The sequence below is a fragment of the Trachypithecus francoisi genome, unplaced genomic scaffold (assembly GCF_009764315.1).
Source record: "Trachypithecus francoisi isolate TF-2019V2 unplaced genomic scaffold, Tfra_2.0 Lachesis_group4, whole genome shotgun sequence".
Classification (NCBI taxonomy): domain Eukaryota; kingdom Metazoa; phylum Chordata; class Mammalia; order Primates; family Cercopithecidae; genus Trachypithecus; species Trachypithecus francoisi.
Window position 1 is genome coordinate 86,886,182 of NW_022681469.1, and position 22,320 is coordinate 86,908,501.

The window sequence follows — 22,320 nt, forward strand, 5'->3', positions numbered from 1 at the left end:
CCCATGTCGGTTCAGGGTCACACATCTAGTAAGTGGAAATTGGCATGAGAGTCTAAATACAATTCCTACCTTAGGTTTCTGCAATCAAGCAAAATTCAATCTTCAAGAAACTCAATTAATGGATTACTTACTATATGTGTGCTAACAATTAAGGCATTTCTTTGCGAACAAAGTTATTTTATTTTATTTTTATTTTTATTTTTATTTTTTTATTATACTTTAAGTTCTAGGGTACATGTGCATAACGTTTATATCATGTATAACTCCCCAATGCAATCCCTCCCTCCTCCCCCCTCCCCCTGATAGGCCCCAGTGTGTGATGTTCCCCTTCCCGAGTCCAAGTGATCTCATTGTTCAGTTCCCACCTATAAGTGAGAACATGCGGTGTTTGGTTTTCTCTTCTTGTGATAGTTTGCTAAGAATGATGGTTTCCAGCTGCATCCATGTCCCTACAAAGGACGCAAACTCATCCTTTTTTATGGCTGCATAGTATTCCATGGTGTATATGTGCCACATTTTCTTAATCCAGTCTGTCACAGATGGACATTTGGGTTGATTCCAGGTCTTTGCTATTGTGAATAGTGCCGCAATAAACATACGTGTGCATGTGTCTTTGTAGTAGAGTAATTTATAATCCTTTGGGTATATACCCAGTAGTGGGATGGCTGGGTCATATGGTACATCTAGTTCTAGATCCTTGAGGAATCGCCATACTGTTTTCCGTAATGGTTGAACTAGTTTACAATCCCACCAACAGTGTAAAAGTGTTCCTATTTCTCCACATCCTCTCCAACATCTGTTGTTTCCTGACTTCTTAATGATTGCCATTCTAACTGGTGTGAGATGGTATCTCATTGTGGTTTTGATTTGCATTTCTCTGATGGCGAGTGATGATGAGCATTTTTTCATGTGTCTGTGGGCAAGGACTTCATGTCTAAAACACCAAAAGCAACGGCAGCAAAAGCCAAAATTGACAAATGGGATCTGATTAAACTAAAGAGCTTTTGCACAGCAAAAGAAACTACCATCAGAGTGAACAGGCAACCTACAGAATGGGAGAAAATTTTTGCAACCTACTCATCTGACAAAGGGCTAATATCCAGAATCTACAAAGAACTCAAACAAATATACAAGAAAAAAACAAACAACCCCATCAAAAAGTGGGGAAAGGATATGAACAGACATTTCTCAAAAGAAGACATCCATACAAAGTTATTTTAAAGAGCTAAAAGGTGACCTTGAGAATTTCCTTGGAAATATTACATAAAATTTATATTTTAAATAAATAGAAAAAGGACAGATTTTTTATAGAGGGGGAAAGAAAATTTTAGACCATTCAAGGATCAGCAATCACAAGCATGAAAAGAAGCTTCTGGTCACCAGAAACGCTATCAAGTAACACAATGTCTTGCTAAATGTGGGAGAATATATGAACCCTCTTTCCCTCTAGAATAGGGATTCTTATATTTTAAGTTGCACATAATCCCCCTGAGAACCTAGGTATTTGTGCACATACCAGAGCATATCTCTGAGGTCTGGATTACTTCAGTCTAAGATGGGCCTTGGAAGTAGCAGGAGTTTTGATGCAGATAAACTGCAGCCCACAAATTTGGAATCAATAACCCAGTCAGATGACATAGTTGAGACTAAACACCAAACTACTCAACATGAACTTTTGTCAGATATCTTTTCATGTATTATCATTGAATACATAACTAAAGGCAACGAAGTAAGTCTTCATCAAATTGAATGGATTCTTGAAACTGTTCAGTGACAAAAATCATTGTTCTTCAAGGGTCTCAATAAATTAGCTTAGATTTTTAAAATCACATTACTATTAAAAGTTTTTTAAGGCACTAAGTAATTCATTCTTTTATTTGCCAAGTTAGTATGTTTAGAATGTAAGATATTGAAAGTGCTTAACTCCACTTCTGACTCTTCAGCATAGACACATCAAGTAGTGTTAAATAATATAAAATAATTTTCCTCTCTCTAGCATATTTAAGAATGACTTACATAGGTTTTATTGGTAGAGTGATTGTCTAAATCATTGATCAAATAAAATCTTTCTCTCACTTTCACTCTCCCTCTTTCTATCTCTCTTTCTTACATACACACACACAAACACACACAGTACTATTTATTCATCAAAAATCTGTTTTGATATGTTGGCAAATTTATACAATAGTATATTCAAAACTGTTTCCAAAATAAATGTTTTTCAAAAAAGAAATAACAAAACCGTGTTAATATGGAGAGGAGGCAGAAGTGTGGGTTCCCCACCAAAGGCCCCACGTCCAAGCCTGGAAACCGTGACCCTAAATGAGAAGTTATCCCTGTTTTCCTGCCCAAATGTTGCTTTATCCAAAACCACCCTGGCCCGCCATGCCCCCCCCCATTCCTGTACCCATAAAAACCTCAAACCCCAGGCTCCACAAGCAGAAGAGTGGAAGAGCGACAGAGCAGCATGGCATAGAAGGAGAAAAGAGAAGGAGCATCTGAACATTGAGAGGAGTTCTGCTGGGATGGTTGGAGAGAAGATCAGCCACGGGACAGTCAAACTCCAGGGGAAGATCATCTTCCCACTCTATCCCCTTTCTAGTTCGCCATCCATCCCACTGATAGCCACCTCCAACACTCAGTAAAATCCTTGCATTCACTGTCCTTCAAGTGTGTGTGACCTCATTCTTCCTGGACACTGGACAAAGGCCTAGGTACCAAGAACGCAGAGTGTAAAAGGCTGTCACCCTGACTCTCCACTGAGCTGATTAACACTTAGCCATCCGTAGACAGCAACTGCTAATAGAGCATTAATTGTAACACACCCCTAGATGCTACTGTGGTGCCAGTGCCCAAAAACACCCACCTGCATCTGCCCACTTAAGTGTTCCCCTCCCATAAGGGATTTGAGCACCAGCAGGCAAGCACACTAGCCACACCCCTATCACAAGTCACACAAGGGGGTCAGAGAACTTTCCTGTTTCAGTGTCATCAAAGCAAATTTTTAAAAAACCTTCATACTAATCATCTAGGTTGTAGAATATTAAAAATGACATAAACAGAATAACTATTTCTAAAAATACTCTCATCAGTTTTCTTAGTCACTTATATCTTTAACAGCAGGTCAGTGGCATTTTTTTGAAGATATTATTTCTAATATGGTGTTACTATTTTGAATTTTTTAAATAAAATTATCTGTATTCTTATTCAAAGTTTCATCTTATGGTTAATACATTCAAAAGTGTTGACACTTGCAATTGACTTTTCTCTCTATAACATTTATATTTTGAAAATACTCTCTACAGGTACTGAAGTATCTAGCAAGCTAAAAAGATACAGCAAATGTGTATTTTCTGTTCTAAATTTTTCTCTTATTAAATGATATAATTAACTCCAACATGTGTCATAGTGCTTGTATTTTTGCCTACATTCAGAATAACATTTCAAAAATATTTTACAAAACAAAATTTATCAAGTAATTTGTCTTATTTATTACTTGCTAATTGTTTTACCAAATTTAGAGGTTGTGAAATTGTAGTTTTTTTATTATTTTATTTTATTTTTTTATTATTATTATTTTTTTGAGACGGAGTCTTGCTCTGTCACCCAGGCTGGAGTGCAGTGGCGTGATCTCGGCTCACGCAAGCCCTGCCTCCCGGGTTCATGCCATTCTCCTGCCTCAGTCTCCCGAATAGCTGGGACCACAGGCACCTGCCACCACACTCAGCTAATTTTTTGTATTTTTAGTAAATACGGGGTTTCACCATGTTAGCCAGGATGGTCTCGATCTCCTGACCTCGTGATCCGCCCACCTCGGCCTCCCAAAGTGCTGGGATTACAGGCCTGAGACACCACGTCCAGCCAAATTATAGTCTTCTAAAATTATGTTCCTTTTTGGTACATAATAGAAATTTATCTCTTTTGAAAGAGAAGTTTCATCAATACTCTCACGCTTCAACTTTGAGTGTCAGAGTTAAATCTCACTTGAAGTTGAAACTCCTTTTATACAATCTGTTCAGTCCTTTCCTACTTTAATAGGGATCAATTTCAATATCTCCCTGTTTGCAAGCTTTGTTTTCAATAAGTGAAATTCACTAATAACTTCAGGAAAAAAAGTTTTGTCAATCTTCATTGATATTTGTCTAAAGATCTTCAACTAGTTTTAAACAAATACATCCAAGTTTGACAGAGTCTACCATAAAATTCAGTAACATGAGAGGACACATGTTTGATTTACAAATTTTTTTTGAAAATCTTACTCACTTCTGGCTGGGCGCGGTGGCTCAAGCCTGTAATCCCAGCACTTTGGGAGGCCGAGACGGGCAGATCACAAGGTCAGGAGATTGAGACCATCCTGGCGAACATGGTGAAACCCCGTCTCTACTAAAAAAAATACAAAAAACTAGCCGGGCGAGGTGGCGGGCGCCTGTAGTCCCAGCTACTCGGGAGGCTGAGGCAGGAGAATGGCGTAAACCCGGGAGGCGGAGCTTGCAGTGAGCTGAGATCCAGCCACTGCACTCCAGCCTGGGCGACAGAGCGAGACTCCGTCTCAAAAAAAAAAAAAAAAAAAAAAAGAAAATCTTACTCACTTCTAAAATCTGATGTCTGGCAGCAAAACATACTTTCATGTTGATGTATTCTTTTGTATTTAACATCAATTGTACAACAAATAAATTTCTACGCAATTCGCAACTTTGTATACCTAAAATACTTTTAAATTTTCACAATATACCTCTCTGAATACTATTACTAATTTTATGTCCAACACAAGCAATTTCAAGCAATTTTTCTGCTAACAGTCTCTTAATTTAGAAAGAGTACTGCTTTGTATTACTAACTAACCCACCAAAATTTCTATTCGTACTATCACCACAAAACAAATACAATTTTATATTCAGTATTAAACTTTTAAATTTGTAATGATATTAGATGTTTCACATTTGATGGGACAGGCCGTTAAAAATTACTTCAATTACATTAATTGAATGAAAATATTCATCCATTTGGAAAATCAGATGGCAGTGAGATGAAACTGGTATCTTTTAACTGATTGCAAAGTCCTTCAGCTATGGAGCCAGCACATTAATAGCTACTGCTTTACTTTTGTTTGTGCACAAGATAATTTTAATGGTTAAATAAGTAAAATGAAAAAAAAGAAAAATATATATAAGCAAAATAACTTAAAAGGGTCTTTTAATCTAAATAATGATGCATTTCAGAGACTGCATATGCCCTCTACAGTTTCATGTGTTAGATCCTCCCCTTTGAGCATGAATATCTTAAAATGAGTACAAACTTTTGAAATAGATGCTGATGTTTCTTCTGCATATTTATTTCTTCTGTTTTTTGTGCAATCAGTAATGTCACTAATCTTCCCCCACCCTGTGAATAATATAAGTTGATAAACATTTTATGCAAATTATGTTTAAATTTTATTCAAAAGCAAATCAGTACTTAGCTTACTAAATATGGAGTTATTAATTTAATGGGGAGGGGTTCATGGCATCCTGATGATTTTATGCATTTTGCAGCCTATTACGTAGGCCAAGCCAAGGTTTCCTAGTGTGCCATGTGGCTGCCAGGTGCCATTTTTAGATGATCTCCAATACCCCCTGTCTAGAGAGAATTAGCCACCTTTAGACTCTGATTGTCTCAGCAGACATCATTTTACCAGCAAGTTAAAATGCACGCTGTGTACTGTCTCAGAAAGGGATATGTTAGTTGCATTTGTGTAATGTCTCTGAAAGGGATGTGTTAGTTGGATTTGCCTGAATAGGATAAGAGGAGGAGAGAAACCACTATGTATGGACATCTTTTACATTTAACTTCATGTTACAGGAAGAGTTCCCTTCAATGTGCATGCATACCTCACATTACCTCAAGAGACCCTGGAAGAAGCCAGAAGTGTAAAATAGGGATCTACTAAACCTAACCTCCTGTATATTTTAATACTAAAGCAGCGTTATTATCTGGGATAGAAACCTGAGGTTCCTTGCCTCATGCCAAGGAAATTAAGGACATGGAAATACAAAAGAAGTGAGTTTAAGAGCAGAGGTTTAATAAGAGAAAGAAAGAGAACAGCTTTCTTGCAGAGAGAGAGGAGTGCCCCCGGTAAAGTGCGCGGAGTTGTATAGATTGGCTTGAGGAGGTGGTGCCTGATTTACATAACATGCAAAGATTGGTTGGACCAGGTGTGACATTTACATAGCACTGCGAAGAAGCTTGTCACTCCACCCTAATCTTTTTATTATGCAAATGGGTTTTGTACTTGGCTGCTGCCATGTTGTCTGCTCCTTACTGTACACGTGTTTAGCAAAGAAAAGGGAACATGGAGCCACCATTTTGATCATGCCTACTCCCCAGGTAGCTCCTTCCCTATTGGTACAACTGCTGGCATTTACCTGTACAAGCTTCTAGCTTGCCTTTCCATGTCTGCAACTTGATTTTACAGACTGCTCTTTGTTAGAAAAGAAAATGATTTGGGGGCTGCTTTTCTTTAAAAGGAAAACTTTACTGAGGACTTCCTTATCCTCATGATCTGCCCAAATAATGTCTTGTTAACTCGTATATCATTACCTTTATTAATAATCTTCCATTAAAAATGAAAAATCAGACAAATGCAAACAGGACCTATGGTGACAATATTTTTTGACCACATCTCCATTCCCCGCTCTACCTCCATACCTCCATTCACTCTCCAGTTTGCTAATGCTTATATAGCTTTTACATTTTCTGGCTCAGTTTCTTTCTTTCTCTTTTTTTTTCTTTTCTTTTTTACTTTCTTTTCCTTCCTTCCTTCCTTCCTTCCTTCCTTCCTCTGTCCCTTCCTTTCTTTTCCTTTCTTTTTCCCTTCCCTTCCCCTTCCTCTTCCCCATCCCCTTCCCTTTCCCCTTCCCCTCCCCTCTCCCTCCCCTCCCTTTCCTTTCCTTTTTTGATGGAGTCTTGCTCTGTCACCCGGGCTGGAATGCAGTGGTGTGATCTCGGCTCACTGCAACCTCTGCCTCCTGAGTTCAAGTACTTCTCCTGTCTCAGCCTCTGGAGTAGCTGGTATTACAGACACCGCCACCACGTCTGGCTAATTTTTGTACTTTTTTTTTTTAGTAGAGAAGGGGTTTCACCATATTGATCAGGCTAGTCTCGAACTCCTGACCTCAGGTGATCCACCCTCCTTGGCCTCCCAAAGTGTTGGGATTATAGGTGTAAGCCACCGTTCTGGGCTGTTTCTGTTTCTTTTAAAATGTATGCAAAATGATCCCATGTGAAACAGAAAATTTTGGTGGCATGTCTAAATATCCATGCTTACTTAATCAGTATCACCTTTCTCTTAATTCACATCTTTGGTATAGAAATAATATTCTCTCACACTGCACAACTTTTCTGCTTATTTCTAAAATTTGACAGGAGGGACTAGAGAAGTTCTCCTTCATTCTAGTTTGGCTGTAGCTTCTGCACCTTATCATTGCCAGAAGTTTGAAAAATATAGAACATTTGGCACGTCCTCAATCTTACTAAATTCAATGTTTCAGAGAGTCATTTCTGTTTCTAAAAAGATCCACTGGTAATCCTGATGCATACAGCAAAGACTGCGTCTTCCTGGTTTCTGTAATGTAAATCAAGACAGGTTATAATTTGGGGCTTATTGCTGGTAAAACAAAGGAAGAACATGTCCGAGAAATGAAGTTATTATGATTCATGGATACTGGGGTGCCTGGAGTGGTTGCAAATTTTTACATAAATAGTGCTAGAGTTGTAGAATGTCAAAAAGAAGGCACAATCTGCAAGAGATAAACATCAATGCTTGCTTAATTTGCTAATTTTCCTAATTGTATCTTGGGGAGGAAGGAATGTAAGTTGTTATGATGTCCAGAAAAAAGAGTGGCAGAACTGGAGTGAGACTTGAAAAATGTTCTAATAATGAATAGAACATTGTCTGTTTTTTTTTTTTTTTTTTTTCCCACTAAGGCAGGTTTAAGATAGAACCAAGCTGCTTCCATCGTGTTGCTGAAAATCGTAACATCAAAAATGTTTTAAGATTCTGAAAGGCAAACTAGTCTGTTTTTTGCTATTTTATCTTGGGTTTCCAGAGTCTATGACTATGAGAACATGGGGGAGACATTAAAAAGGAAGCTTATTTTCTATTGTTCTCCCGAATAAATGCTATTACTGTATGCTATAATGTATACCCTATGTTAAAGAATTCCACTCAATGATTCTATTGCAGATTCTACACTGAGGGATTAAATTATACAATCACTAGTAAAAGTGAAATTTGAAAATATTTAATAAACAATCATTTAAGTTGTTAATGTTAAATATAACAAGGGTTTATTTACTTTAGCAACTAATTGAACATCTGGTTCATGATGAGGAACGCACATATTGCTAAATATCAGGACTCTGAGATGATTAGATTCAGTTTAACAAAAATAATTTGATGGAATAAGATGATGTGGAAGTAAATGACACAACTAATAGAGCTAAGGTAATGAGCAACTCTTGAGAAAACTGACAAGTCCTGTAGCCTCTTCCAGAGATATGGTAATCCTGTAAGTAAACCTATGACATCACCATTCTTAGAAGGTTTAGAAGTTCTGGACTCATTCACCTTGTCAACTAATCTCATAACAAAAATACTTATCCTGATAACTTTATTTTGTATCTTGGAGCATCAAATCAATGGAAAATACTCTGAACTTAAACTCCTCGGCCTACCCTTTTAAAGGCTTGCCTTACTCAGATGTCTGACATTGTGGAATGGGGAAACATCATGAACTTCGATGTTCAACTTCAGAGAGTTTAAATTTTATTTTGGTCACTTATTACATTTCATGGGCCTCGCAAGTTACTTAACCCCTCTCAGACTCAAAATTATCTTCTATAAAATAGTGTTAATAGCTCCTAACACAGGATTCTAGAGACTAAATCAAATAATACTAATAGAAGACTACTCAATAAACAAATGCTCCTTTCCTCTATCTTTTCTTATGGTAGATTAGGAAAAGTAAATATCTTCATATGATTTGCAAAGTCAGTTTGCAACTCTCCACTAGAAGTGGTGAGTAATTGACGAGTCCTATTTTTAGGGCTTTCCCTGCAGAGAGAGAGAGAAAGAGAGAGAGAGTTAAAGTCCTTCCAGTAAGCATAAATTACATGGCATCACTCAAGATCAATTTACAACATTAATAATAGCTGTATGTTCTGTCATCATGTATTAGTGTTCTGCAAAAGAAAACTGGACTAGAATATTAGCAGGGTTAAAGAATAAAATGAAGAATAAAGTGCCTTGGTTAATAATGCACAGAGGCCCTAGAAATGTAATCGCCCAATGGGATCATTGCCTGCTGCCAGGATAGAGTCGATTTATCAAGACAGGGAAATTGTAATAGAGAAAGAGTTCAATTCATGCAGAGCCAGCTGAATAGGAGACTGGAGTTTCATTACTCAAATCAGTCTCCCTGAAAATTCAGAGACTGGGTTTTTTAAGGATAATTTGGTGGGTAGGGGGCCAGGGAATGGAGAGTGCTCACTGATCAGGTCAGAGATAAAAATCAAAGAGCCTTGAAGCTATTCTTGGCTGAGTCAGTTCTTGGAGGGGGCCACAAGACCAGATGAGTCAGTGTATCCATCTGGATGGTGCCAGCTGATCCATGGAGTGCAGGAGCTAAAAAATATCTCCAGCACCAATCTGAGGTTTCACAATAGTGATGTTATCCCTAGGAGCAATTGGGAAGAGTTCGAATCTTGTGGCCTCTAGCTGTATGACTCCTAAGCCTATTTTCTAATCTTGTGGCTAATTTGTTAGTCCTACAAAGGCAGCCTTGGCCTCAGGCAAGAAGGGAGTTTGTTTTAGGAAAGTGTTGTTATCATTTTTGTTTCAAAGTCAAACTGTAAACTAAGTTCCTCCTAACGTTAGCTTGGCCTGTGCCTGGGAATAAACAAGGACAGCTTGGAGGTTAGAAGCAAGATGGAGTCTGTTAGGTCAGATTTCTCATTGTCATCATTTTCTCACTGTTATAATTTTTGTATAGGAAGTGTCAGGAACATTACCTGTCTGGTAACCACTCCCACTTTCACTGGTACAAATGTGTGTCTTGAAAATATCTGTATTTCTAATAGAAAACCATTCACAATCACAGTGAGGTAAACCGAAGAGAGAAAAGAGAGAATAGACAGAATTCAATTCATTCAAAGAAAACTGAACGTCACCACAAAAGGATCTTTTATCCTTTGGGGGAATTATTTATTAACGTTTCCATTATTAAACTCATTTTTTTTTTTTTTTTTTTTTGAGACGGAGTCTCACTCTGTCGCCCAGGCTGGAGTGCAGTGGCCGGATCTCAGCTCACTGCAAGCTCCGCCTCCCGGGTTTATGCCATTCTCTCGCCTCAGCCTCCCGAGTAGCTGGGACTACAGGCGCCCGCCACATCGCCCGGCTAATTTTTTGTATTTTTTTAGTAGAGACGGGGTTTCACCATGTTAGCCAGGATGGTCTCGATCTCCTGACCTCGTGATCCACCCGTCTCGGCCTCCCAAAGTGCTGGGATTACAGGCTTGAGCCACCGCGCCCGGCCTATTAAACTCATTTTTAGGCTAATCGTATACATTCACATATATTAAAGCATCTACACATATTTATGTGTCATTCCTTGGGGAATCATTAAGCTCTTTTGACATACTAAACAACTATGTAAAGATTAGCAAAAAGTCTCTTTTCTTTGCCATTACTGAAGAATGTATTTTACACACTGAAAAGTCTCTAGAATGTAGAATCAGGGTCTTGAGAATGTTTATGTCTTAAATTGCATAATTTCAAGCCAGCAGAGGGCTCCCTACTGTAACATGATTCTGTATATACAAAATTCTGCAAAAATTGTTGATAAAGGACAAAAGCGGATTTAATATTTGTTATAGGCTTATTTATTTTCCATAACTATGTGTTAAATTAAGAAGTATAAAAATAATGAAGCAAAGCCAAACCCACTTCTGATAATTGAGATAGAATTTGTTGCTTTTTCATCATGCCAAATTTAATCTTCCTCTGCTGTTCCAGTTTGAAAACTAAATGTGCTTCAATTCCGTATCCTGAGTTCACATAGACACCTGCAGTCTGATTCTCTTAATACTCCATATTTTTGTCCATTCAAAGGTTAAATAACATATTTTTAATATGAGATTATCTACTAGTAAGGCTGTTTAACCTAGTGATAAATATAGGCAAAGCTCAATGAAGAACAGCATTAATTTTTTTAGTACATGTGTCTTTGGTTATTTAAATTATTAAATTTTAACTTGATTTCAAGAAATATTGGGTAAATGAAAAATAAATATATATTTTTTTAACTTTTTCCAGCCCTCCTTCTTTGGACTTCATCCTGCTTATCCCTATCAGTTCCCTCCTAATGAAACACTTGGCGGATTTTTGCAATCCCAATGAACAATGTATACACAACACCTTGGGTCATTTTATTTAGAGAATTAACATTGTTCTGACCATTTTAAATAATGCAGAATTGCTGCATGCTGCTCAGTCTGCCAAAACAAATTGACCAAGCACATTAGAGAAGTCTATGACAAAGTAACCTGTTGAAAAAACTAATTCTGTCAAATTCTATTCATTTTTCCTTCAGTGATGCCTTTTTTTTTTTTTTTTTTTTTGAGATGGAGTCTCGCTCTGTCGCCCAGGCTGGAGTGCAGTGGCGAGATCTCCGCGCACTGCAACCTTTGCCTCCCGTGTTCAAGCAATTCTCCTACCTCAGCCTCCAGAGTAGCTGGGGCTGCAGGTGCATGCCACCATGCCCAGCTAACTTTTATATTTTTAGGAGAGACAGGACTTCACCATGTTGGCCAGGACGGTCTCTATCTCTTGACCTCGTGATCCACCCACCTCGGCCCCAAAAAGTGCTGGGATTACAGGAGTGAGCCACCGTATCTGGCCTCAGTGATGTCTTTTTCTGGAATGCAGCTTCTTAGGTTATATGGTTTGCAAAAGTAAATTTGGCCTTAGGAAGACAACCAATGTAATACATTTTTATGACTATAAATATGTGTCTATGCATAATTTTAGCAGACATCAAAGGAAACATTGTTTTCAAATTGATGCAAAGGCAATATTCCTTCTTGTTTTTACTGTTTTTAAGTTCATCCCTTCTTTTTATACTTGTGATCTTGTAGGCTGTCAGTTAATATAACATGATTATATTTGAATTTTTTTTAATTGTAGTGATAAAGGGGGGAAGTAACCACAAGTGACTTTAATTTTTAATAGAAGATAAAAAATGTGAAAAGCAAACAATAGTAAATAAGTAATTTTATCTTTCATTTAAGAAATAGTTCATATAAGCATTATATAAGATAATTACATTTTAATATGCTTGTGGACAACTCATTAAAAGAGAATTATGTACAAATTCAGGTTATTTCCAGGGGCCAGACGTGAGTTGTTTCATGCTTCTAACTCCCCAGAAAGCAATGCAAATGGAGAAAACAATCTGAAGAAAAAAACACAAAGAGAAAAAAAAAGTTAGAAGTGAATCAATCAATACTATCGCTCAACTGAATTAAAAATATTTCCCTAGAGGAAAATGAACATGGATATTTTAGGCAGTCAAGTTATTTAAATTAAATCTAGCAATTGCTCACTGATAGAACTTAGCCAATTTTACTTAAAACAGGGTTTGTGAAGATAGGAGCTGGAGTTAAAAAGTTTTATTTCTGTGGCTTGTTTCTTATACTCACAAATCTGGGTCATTTCAAGGAATAGGGCTAGATAAGTTAGATATTCAAATATTTCTTCTGACATTTGGAGATTCAGCATGGTGTATGTATTATATTAAATGATCTAATTGCTTACATAGGTTAAGAAACCTTTGGAATAGGAGAAATAAAAACATTGTTAAAGAATCCCTCCAAGGCAGTATGATCTAGCTTACTATGAATTTTGTCCAATGTGAATTAAATTCTAAACACTGCTGATGATTTACCACCTTAGTCATTTGATTTTATCACTTGTAAAAATGTAACTGCATATTTATTTCACACTGAAGACTTAACTAAATCATATTAAGCAGCCTCAAAGTTCATTGAGTTTGTTCAATCCGGGCACCGGTCATGGTCTTTGCACCATCAGATTTCCCAAAAGCAAACCCTTCCCTTTGCTCTTACCTAGGTACTGATAATTAAAACTATAGGATTGCTTTCCTGATCACCATTTTAGGTGGTTGGGTACTGGAATGACGATGAAAGAAAACAATGCCAAAACAACCAGAGTTATTGGGATAGCTGTGCAGGAGTTTCTCTATATTTTTTCATATATGTGTGTACTTCCCCTCCATACTATTAAAATAGGACCAGATGCCTCGCCTCAAGAAGAATATCACTATACCTGGAAGATTCACTGAAATATACAAAGAGAGAACATTTAAGTAAGAAGATAAAGGCATGGGAGCATTCTGGGGTGGGGAACTCTGGTGAAGTCAAGACTGTTAACTAACGACAGCTGTTAATTCACAGAAAATACCTTCAACTGTGCTGATTTTGCTATTAAAGCATGAATGAGGAACAAAACACTGCCAACAAGCAAAATACAACCAAGCAAAACAACAACAACAACAACAGCAATCCTCCCAAACAAGGATGTTTAGATTTATGAGTGGGTTGTTCAGTTTCATATGAACCTCCTGGATCTTTCTAGAGAACCATCATCCTTCACATTAGCCAGTTTGATGGACTTCTTCGAATTCATGCCTTCCTTTTAGCCTATAACACTCACAATATGAAAAAATATTAAAAATAAAATCAGCAGTTTTATTGAAGGAGAAGTCAAGAATAATATTAACATTTTGGAGTTGCCTCAGAAGTCAAATACAATGTATTTAAAGGCTGGTTTTGATTTTGTTTCTTTTGACTGTAATTCAAGAGAAATGACCTCATGGGATTTCTTCTGATGGTGCCAGGTAAAATAATATTGTGCTGGGGGGAGTATTTGTTAAAACTCTTAGACTTGTGCCATGAGTTGCATTTGTCCATGAAAATGGGTTAATGCTGAGAGGGGCGCTGAGAAGATAGCTTTTCAAGTGAGACAGAGATGATAAATCTATAATATCAGAGTAAATAATTTACTTTAGATCCAGAATATTCAACAAGCAACTAATAGATACCTTGTGTTGTGCGGGGTGGTGGAATTGAAACTATATTTTGCACTCTAAGTCTTTATTGGTTTTGAATCTGGTGTCTGCAGTCACAAGGATGATCTCCCTGAGGGAAGGCTGAGGAGAATTACTTCAGTGAAACCTCAAAAGTTGTATATAAAGTTTTTGGAGTATTCTCATAAATCTCATACTTCTCCTCTTTTCCATTCTCAATTCCCCTAGACTATTCATACTTTCTTCTCGACTCCCAGTACTGTTAAACATTTTTACCTAAAGAGGAAGTGGAAAAGATTGCATGTGTAGTTATGCCTTGTTATTAATCCACCACTTTCCACTAAATCTTTCCACCTTTGAAACTGATTCATATCCTTTATCCTGTAGGACCTACCTCTAAGTAAATCACAAAAATCTTCCCATTTCCAATTATCTGAAATGCTTTTAAATTCCTACCAAAAAGCTGCGGTTCGCAGTCTTACTTTGTTTTTTTGTTTGCTTGCTTGTTTCAGGCTCCTGTGTGTTATCCCTTCAAAGACATGTACAACTGGTTAAGGCTAGGGCTCAGGATCAGATTATATTAATGTGCAATGGAGACCTTCGCTTAGGCCGGCATTGTCCTACATGCCTTTATTAGATTATGTCATCTAATTCTCATGACAAACTTTGGAGTACTGGTATCCAATTTGGCAATGAGACAGTGGGAATTCAAAATTCATGTGGTTTTACCAGGGAATCACAAAACTACTAAACATCAGAGCTAGAATAAAGTTTTACATTTATCTAGTAACCCCAATAAAATCTAACTGCAAAACCTGGGAAACCATTTCAAAGAATATGAACATCTATATTAATTAATTAGTGAATTAATTCATAAAGTGAATTAATTTCCTTTTCTATAGTCATCACCTAGATTTTCCTAGTTATTTTTTTTCTTGTGGCAGTAACTGCTAGGCTTCTGAGACCTTTTCACAATCAATATTTTAAGAACAAATTTGGAATTTTTATATATAATAAAATCCAGATTGGCAAAGGATCATAGAAATAAAATAAAATCAATGTGTCCTGCTAAAAATATGTGACTCTGAAATACCATTCCATTAGAAAATATTTCAGTAGAAGAAAACAGAGTTAATTTTATATTTTAGAATATATGTGTTTATATATAAATATTATATACAATGTATAATAGATTCAAATACATATTGCACATACAAATTTAAGTCAGAAAATTATTTAACATAGAGTCAATATAACCACCTGATTACTGTAGTCACTCCACTTACATTTTTCCTTTTCCAACTGTTCTCTTGATTTTTGTATTAAGCCATTTATTTTAGGTCTCCTTAGTTGATTAGATTAAATATGTTACTTTACTTGATAGTTCACTAACACATTTCTCAAATATTTGTTAAATAAAGACAGAATTCCTACTTAGGCTAGTGGAAAAATAGATGAAAACTGTAGACTTTTTAGTTTGCAATATTTGTCTCTAATCTACAGATATGATGTTTCCGGCTACATACAAACTCAATGCACACTTATTTTATCCTAGTTCTAGGCAAGTCCCATGATTTTAACAGATGGATTCTAAACACAAAGCAGAGGAAGTTCATTCTTAGTGTCAAGCCCTCCTTGTGCTAACACATCATTAGTGGTCCTTGTCTTCAGGCTATTTCCTTGACTTCCCAGGAACCTCAACTCTGATGCCTGAACTTTGGCCTGTACAGATGCTGTCACGTTTCCACCAGGCCTTTCCAAAATGTTCATCAATTGGCTGGTGGCTAATCTGTCAGTAATCCATATTAAAATCCTAATGGGGACTGGTGTTTTATTCTGCTGCTCCTCTCAGGTGTGTGAGTGTGTGTGTGTGTGTGTGTGTGTGTGTGTTGCTTTTGTTTTAAGAGACAAGGTCTTGTCCGAACTGGACTCGAACTCCTCGGCTCAAGCACTCCTCCCATCTCATCCTCCCTAGTTGGGCCTATAGGGACATACCCTCTCACCCAGGTTTATGTCTGTGTTTTAAGAGGCCTTATTCAAATGGCTCTAATGATGAGCAAATCAAGCATCTAATCTTAAAGGAGAGAGAATAGTATCAGAAGAGGTATTTGTGTGCTTGTTGCATGCTCTCAAATTGCAAACCTTCAAATTACAAAGAAATCTGATGGATGTGACTTACACCTATGTACATATCTGTCTCTTCTGGTTTCAGTCCACTTACTATATTTATCAATAAGCAACCAGAAGACAGAAAAAACAAACAAACAAACAAAAAAACAAATATCACCTTGTCCAGTGGAAAGTTCCAATGATAACTATCTAGGAACCTCCCACAGCCTTTGTGGAAGTGATGAAATAAGACTTTTCAAATAATTTAGCCTTTAGATAAGCTTACAAGTAAAATGAAAGCTTTAATGTACTTGAATAATTATTCACAAGAGAAATAAAATCTCTGAAATTGCTAAAATTTTTTGTCTCCCAAACATGTCTTTATTGTCACAAAGATTAAAATAGAAAACATTCACTGATATATAGCTTATTTAATTTTATGTGTATTGCCAGCAGTGGTGTGACTATGTATATATCCCTGAATGACTGATAGGATGAATAAACATGTTAAATGAGCTGAGCCATTTTGCTGAATGATGAAGTCACTTACTCTACTTTGTCAAGGAAGAAATTTGAGTTATTTTAAGTATAAAAGTGACAGACTTAGTCACTTTACAACAAATTGAAAGGTTATTACTATTTAGTCAATTACATATTTTTAGTCAAATGTAGGTTTATATACTTATTTCCTAAAATTTCCCTAAATTTTTTTAAAAATTAAAATATTAGAATAACTATTTTGTATTCTAAACAAATGTATGCATTGGCCCTAAATAGAAGACTACATTTTTCTGAAAAATTATTTCTGTAGTATCAGTGAGGTTTATAAAATGCCAGTTAACTAGCTGGGCGGGTGACTCACACCTGTAATCCCAGCACTTTGGGAGGCCGAGGCGGGCGGATCACAAGGTCAGGAGATTGACATCATCCTGGCTAACCCAGTGAAACCCCATCTCAACCGAAAATACAAAAAATTAGCCAAGTGTGGTGGCAGGTGCCTATAGTCCCAGCTACTGGAGAGGCTGAGGCAGGAGGATGGCTTGAATCCAGGAGGCGAAGCTTGCAGTGAGCCTAAATCGTGCCACTGCACTCCAGCCAGCCTGAGTGACAGAGCAAGACTCCTCTGTCTCAAAAAAAAAAAAAAAAAAAAAGAAAGAAAATGCCAGTTAACTATTTAAGAGAACTATAACAATCGCAACAGTAAGAATTGATTTAAAGGAAACACATTAAATATGCAGTATGTTTTTCCTAAATTATTTAAAGAAAACTAAAATTAACCCTGTGTTAAATATACTTTTTAACACAATGTTTTTTTTTTTTTTTTTGAGATGATCATTGTCTGCTGTACAGATAAGAGCCCAAAAAGAGATCAAACCTGGATTGCACCAAAATATCTCTATTTCCTTTGAGCGCAAGAGGACAAGTAAGCACAATGGAACTAGAATAGAAATTAGAGCCAAATGTGCTGTAGCTCTTTATGAACTGGAAACATCAGAAATATATTAGATAATTACAGATTTTTTTTCTAGAAAAAATTTGTGAAACCTAGTTTCACAAATGCCAACTTATAAGAAATTGAGAATTGTTGACTTTAGCTTTGACAATATTCTATATATTACCAAAATATTTATTCATATTCAGAAAAAGGCAAAGAAAATGTTAGAAAAATAATTTCCGAATACTGCATCTATTACTTGGAAATCTTGCATTATCCCATTGTGCTTATTTCTATACCCCATTCAAGAGAGAACATAATCACAGCTATGTTTAATACGAGACCTTTTAATGTTTTTTCCTATCTAAATTTTAAATCAAACAGTATTACATTAGTTTATAAATGTATATCACAGTTCTTAGCTGATGATAAACAATGTAAAAAGAAAGTTCATGTGAATGACCATGTGATAATAGCACCTTATTGAAAAGAATATCAATAGTATCAGAAGAGGTATTTGTGTGCTTGTTGCACATCTTATTGAAAAGAATATCATTCAATCAATAAATATCTACTGTTATTAATTTTTGAACAGGAGAAAATACTAAACATAACACAATCAAGTTTTAAAAAGATAAATACAAAATACACACTAAGACAGAGTTTTCACTGCTTCAGCTGAACTCCGAAAATGGAAACAGCAGATTTTACTATTCAATGGGGGCAAAAGACACTTGCAATTAGAGTAACAAAAAGTACTAGCTCAATTTACACAGCAAATGCAGAATCTTTCATTTCAACCATTATTTCAGTTCCCTAATTATATACAATTATTTACTCACTTCTAAAGGTCTAAACTGCCTAAGAAAGTGTGCATCCTTTTGGACAATACTATGGAAGAGAAGCCTATTGTTCATCCAGACCACATTTAAACTATCATGATAACATTTGAAAACCATAAATATTAGTCAAAAGATTAGAGATCACTTAGAGGTCTCCAAAGCCTAGCCATAAGTCAGAGAATATACTTTAATACAGTTAGCATGAATTAGCTACTGTACATGTAAACCCATCTGGTTAGAATTGTACAAACCATAGTTAGCATAAAGTGAAAATAGATGCTACGTTTCTCAAAAACATTTGTGAATTTTTCATCTTTGATTTGGAAGTTATGAGTAAAGTGTTTTTATGAGATAGATGGCCTTAAAAATTACAATATTACCAACCCTTGTTCTAAGAGAATGACATTCTAATAATGTGGATTCTTAAATTGTCTTTGAATAACTACTCGATTCTTGCCTTTCCTTATAAACACTGATACACTTCTATTTACATTGTTTTCCTGGAGAATTTCTAAATATTTTGATACACATACTCTTGATGTTCTGACCCAACTTCTCTATTTTCTCCAGCTTAGATTATTATATTTTCAGTTTAAGTTTGTCAAAAGGTCAGGTATATAGACACTAGCATAATGTGAAAATAGGCCAGGCGCAGTGGCTCAAGCCTGTAATCCCAGCACTTTGGGAGGCCAAGGCGGGCAGATCACGAGGTCAGGAGATCGAGACCAATCTGGCTAACACGGTGAAACCCTGTCTCTATTAAAAATACAAAAAATTAGCCAGGCATGGTGGCAGGTCGCACCACTGCACTCCAGCCTGGGCGACAGTATGATACTCTGTCTCAAAAAAATAAAGTTAAATAAATAAATAAACAAATAAAAGTGAAAATAGATTTACCACAACTAACACGCAGAGAAAACTTAGAGACAACCATACTTGATTATGTCTGTGATTTATAAATCATGAATCACAAATTATGTCTGTGATATAAATCATTAATATATTCATGGGGTGTCCAGAAGATGTGCCTTGTTTACATTGAAGCTTGAATTTGTGTTTTTCTAATCATCCAAGTTCTTAATGCTAGAGAAGAGTGACGTTTTGGACTTTTTCTTAAACACTGCAGGGGAGGAACAGTAAGGATACATAGAGAGAGGGCTGCAATAAGGTCAAATTAATAAAGGGCCAAATATCATTTGTGAGAAGAAACGTTTGGAAGAACACTGACCATGATGTTGGCAAAAGTATCTTAGTAAAAGTATACTTTAGAGAAATAATCTTTTTCCACCAATAATCTTCCCCTGGTGCTCACCATGGAACCTCATGTTTTTTACTCTTTACGGATGTGAGAAGATTTTTTTTTTTTTAAAATCAGGACTATAAAAAACTTTTAAGAATGATCTGTTTTAGTTTTTATAAAGTTGGGAATAAAACAAGGGCAGAAAAATAACAAGGCATCTGATGAACATTATACCTAGCTTGACTCTCTGTTGAGACTTTTTTACTCATTAAAATTAGTGATGGGCAAACCATTCAAAATATCCTGACCCCATCCTCTGAAAACTATGACAGCACTATTTTTTGAAGTATAAGATAGTTCTGTGAATCTAAAAATTCTTTCATTAACTTTCTTATTTTACTCTTATATTTCTGTAAATAAGTTCTAGCTGCAACTACAAACAATTTCATTTAATATTTCTGCGTATGCCTAACATTGGCACAAAATTGTTTGCCTCCTATCCAGCATGTTTTAAAACAGAAGATTTTTGAATAAGCTGTTGCTGGATTCATCATAGTCCTTAAGTGTCCTAACAGAACTCTCTTGAATGATGAGAAACACGGCATTTAATCTAAATTCAAAGTACTACACCTTTCTAATACCTTTTACCACTGACCGCTAAAATTTAAAGCATTTACATTTTAAAACCAGGGGTTTGATTCCATAAAAAATTATCAAGAAAATAATTCAGTCCTAATCTTTTACCAAAAGGTCATTTTTGTGCTAAATGACTGGCGGTGTCTCCCATTTCCTCCCCAATCCTCTTACCACAGCACACCGATTTTCAGTGTATTCCAAAGAGCAAAACATACTTCTGGCATTTCTCTGTCATAAATAAAGAGTCTAAGGCATCCCACATGGCTAACAGTTTTCAATACTTGAAGTACAAAAACTTCAATCTGGAAGAGCATGTGTTTACAAATGCGGAATAACATTCAATACAGCTTATCCAGGATTTTTTAGTGTGCTCTTAAACAAATTATTTGACTTTATCTACTATGTAGGAAACGAAAAAATTCTCTTAAAAATGAGTTCGTTTTTAGGGAAAACATGCCATGTTTACAGAAATCATAGTGATGTCTGGTTTTAAAAATAAGACAGCCTATCTTGAAAAGATATGTTTTGAAAAGATTCTTTCGTATTGTTTTTGTTTATGTCAAAGGGATGATTAGAGCCCCAGTAAATGGGAACCTCCCAGCACAGGCTAATAGAAGGCCAGCAACCCACATATGGCTTGCAGCTTGGGGGATTTCTCTCAGTGTTCTGCCAGAGATGGGACTGCCCAAATGGTTTCTCGCCTAAGTCTGAAGTCATAAACTACAGGACCAGCCATTCCAGAACTGGACCCAAGGGTATACAGAGTCTTGACTGGTGGGAAACAATGACTGCTTCCTAAGGAAGCCACAGCTGCTTTCCTGAGAGACACCTCAGATGCCTGAATTTTCCCTTACTTTCCATTTTTGACTACCTGTTCTGGCAACAGTTCCAACAAAGGGAGAGGCAGGCAACAGGCACCCAGCTGTTTTCAATAAGACTTGGCAACCTAGGTACTGATGACATAAACACTACAAACATTCAAAGAACATATTTTCTCCTTTCTAGTCATAAAAAAAGGTGTGAGCCGGTATCAACACCTCACATCTCTTTTACTCCAAATAATGATGATGATGACGATATGATGATAATAATAATTTTATTATTAAAACAAAGATAAAAAACATATCAGCTGCTGGGAAGAAGCTCAAATGATACAGAGTATTGGAAAGATGTGAAATCTCCACATTTCAGGGACAATAATTTTTCTTTTTCCTTATAAAATGATAAGATTAAAGTGTGCACTTAATTTGATTGATTTCTCATTTTTTCCCATGACCCAGGCCAAAAACAATCATATACTGCATTATCCATTTGCATTACAACACATTTTCTTTTTCATTTTCATATATTCAAAAATATAATTTAACAAGGTTAATATATGCTGCAATCTCCAGGTAAGTGTATCAATGAAATAGTACATAAGATCCTCTGCTAATATTAATCTAGAAGATGTTGATTTACATTTTAAGTCAGATAGATGGAATTTCCTGGCTTTTAAAAAATATGTATTCACTTTCTGGATTTGATATTTGGAAACTGAAATGTTAAATGACTCATTCATGCTTATAGGTAGCAAATTCAAGGTATTTTAAAAAATGATTTCTATATTTGACATATTAGAATATGAATTTACTTAAAGAAATGAATTGGAGCTTCAGTAATCTATATTACCAGGTAACTGTTTAATTTCTTGTATAATGGAGTGATATTCCTATAACAGAGAACAGAATTGCATTTAATTTTCTGTCCTAAGATTCTTATTATTTTTATCCCAATAATTCAGAAAAACAAAAATACTTGGGTAGGCCACTTCTCCTTAATATATCTACTGTTTCTGTGATAATTTTATTTCCTCCAAGACGGTAGAACATATTATTTGATCTGAGTTTTAAATTAGACCCTTTCAAATAAAAATGA

The 22,320-nt window shown here is 36.0% G+C and overlaps 1 protein-coding gene across 1 annotated transcript in view; it reads right to left on the reverse strand.

Moving 5' to 3' along the window:
- Positions 1 to 12,291: 12,291 nt before the first annotated feature.
- AGMO (alkylglycerol monooxygenase) overlaps positions 12,292 to 22,320 on the reverse strand; it is a 357,556-nt gene continuing 347,527 nt past the window's right edge. Inside the window, exon 13 of the mRNA XM_033193230.1 lies at positions 12,292 to 12,488. Coding sequence (XP_033049121.1) covers positions 12,414 to 12,488 — 75 coding nt within the window. The 3' untranslated portion in view covers positions 12,292 to 12,413. The remainder of the gene's footprint in view (positions 12,489 to 22,320) is intronic.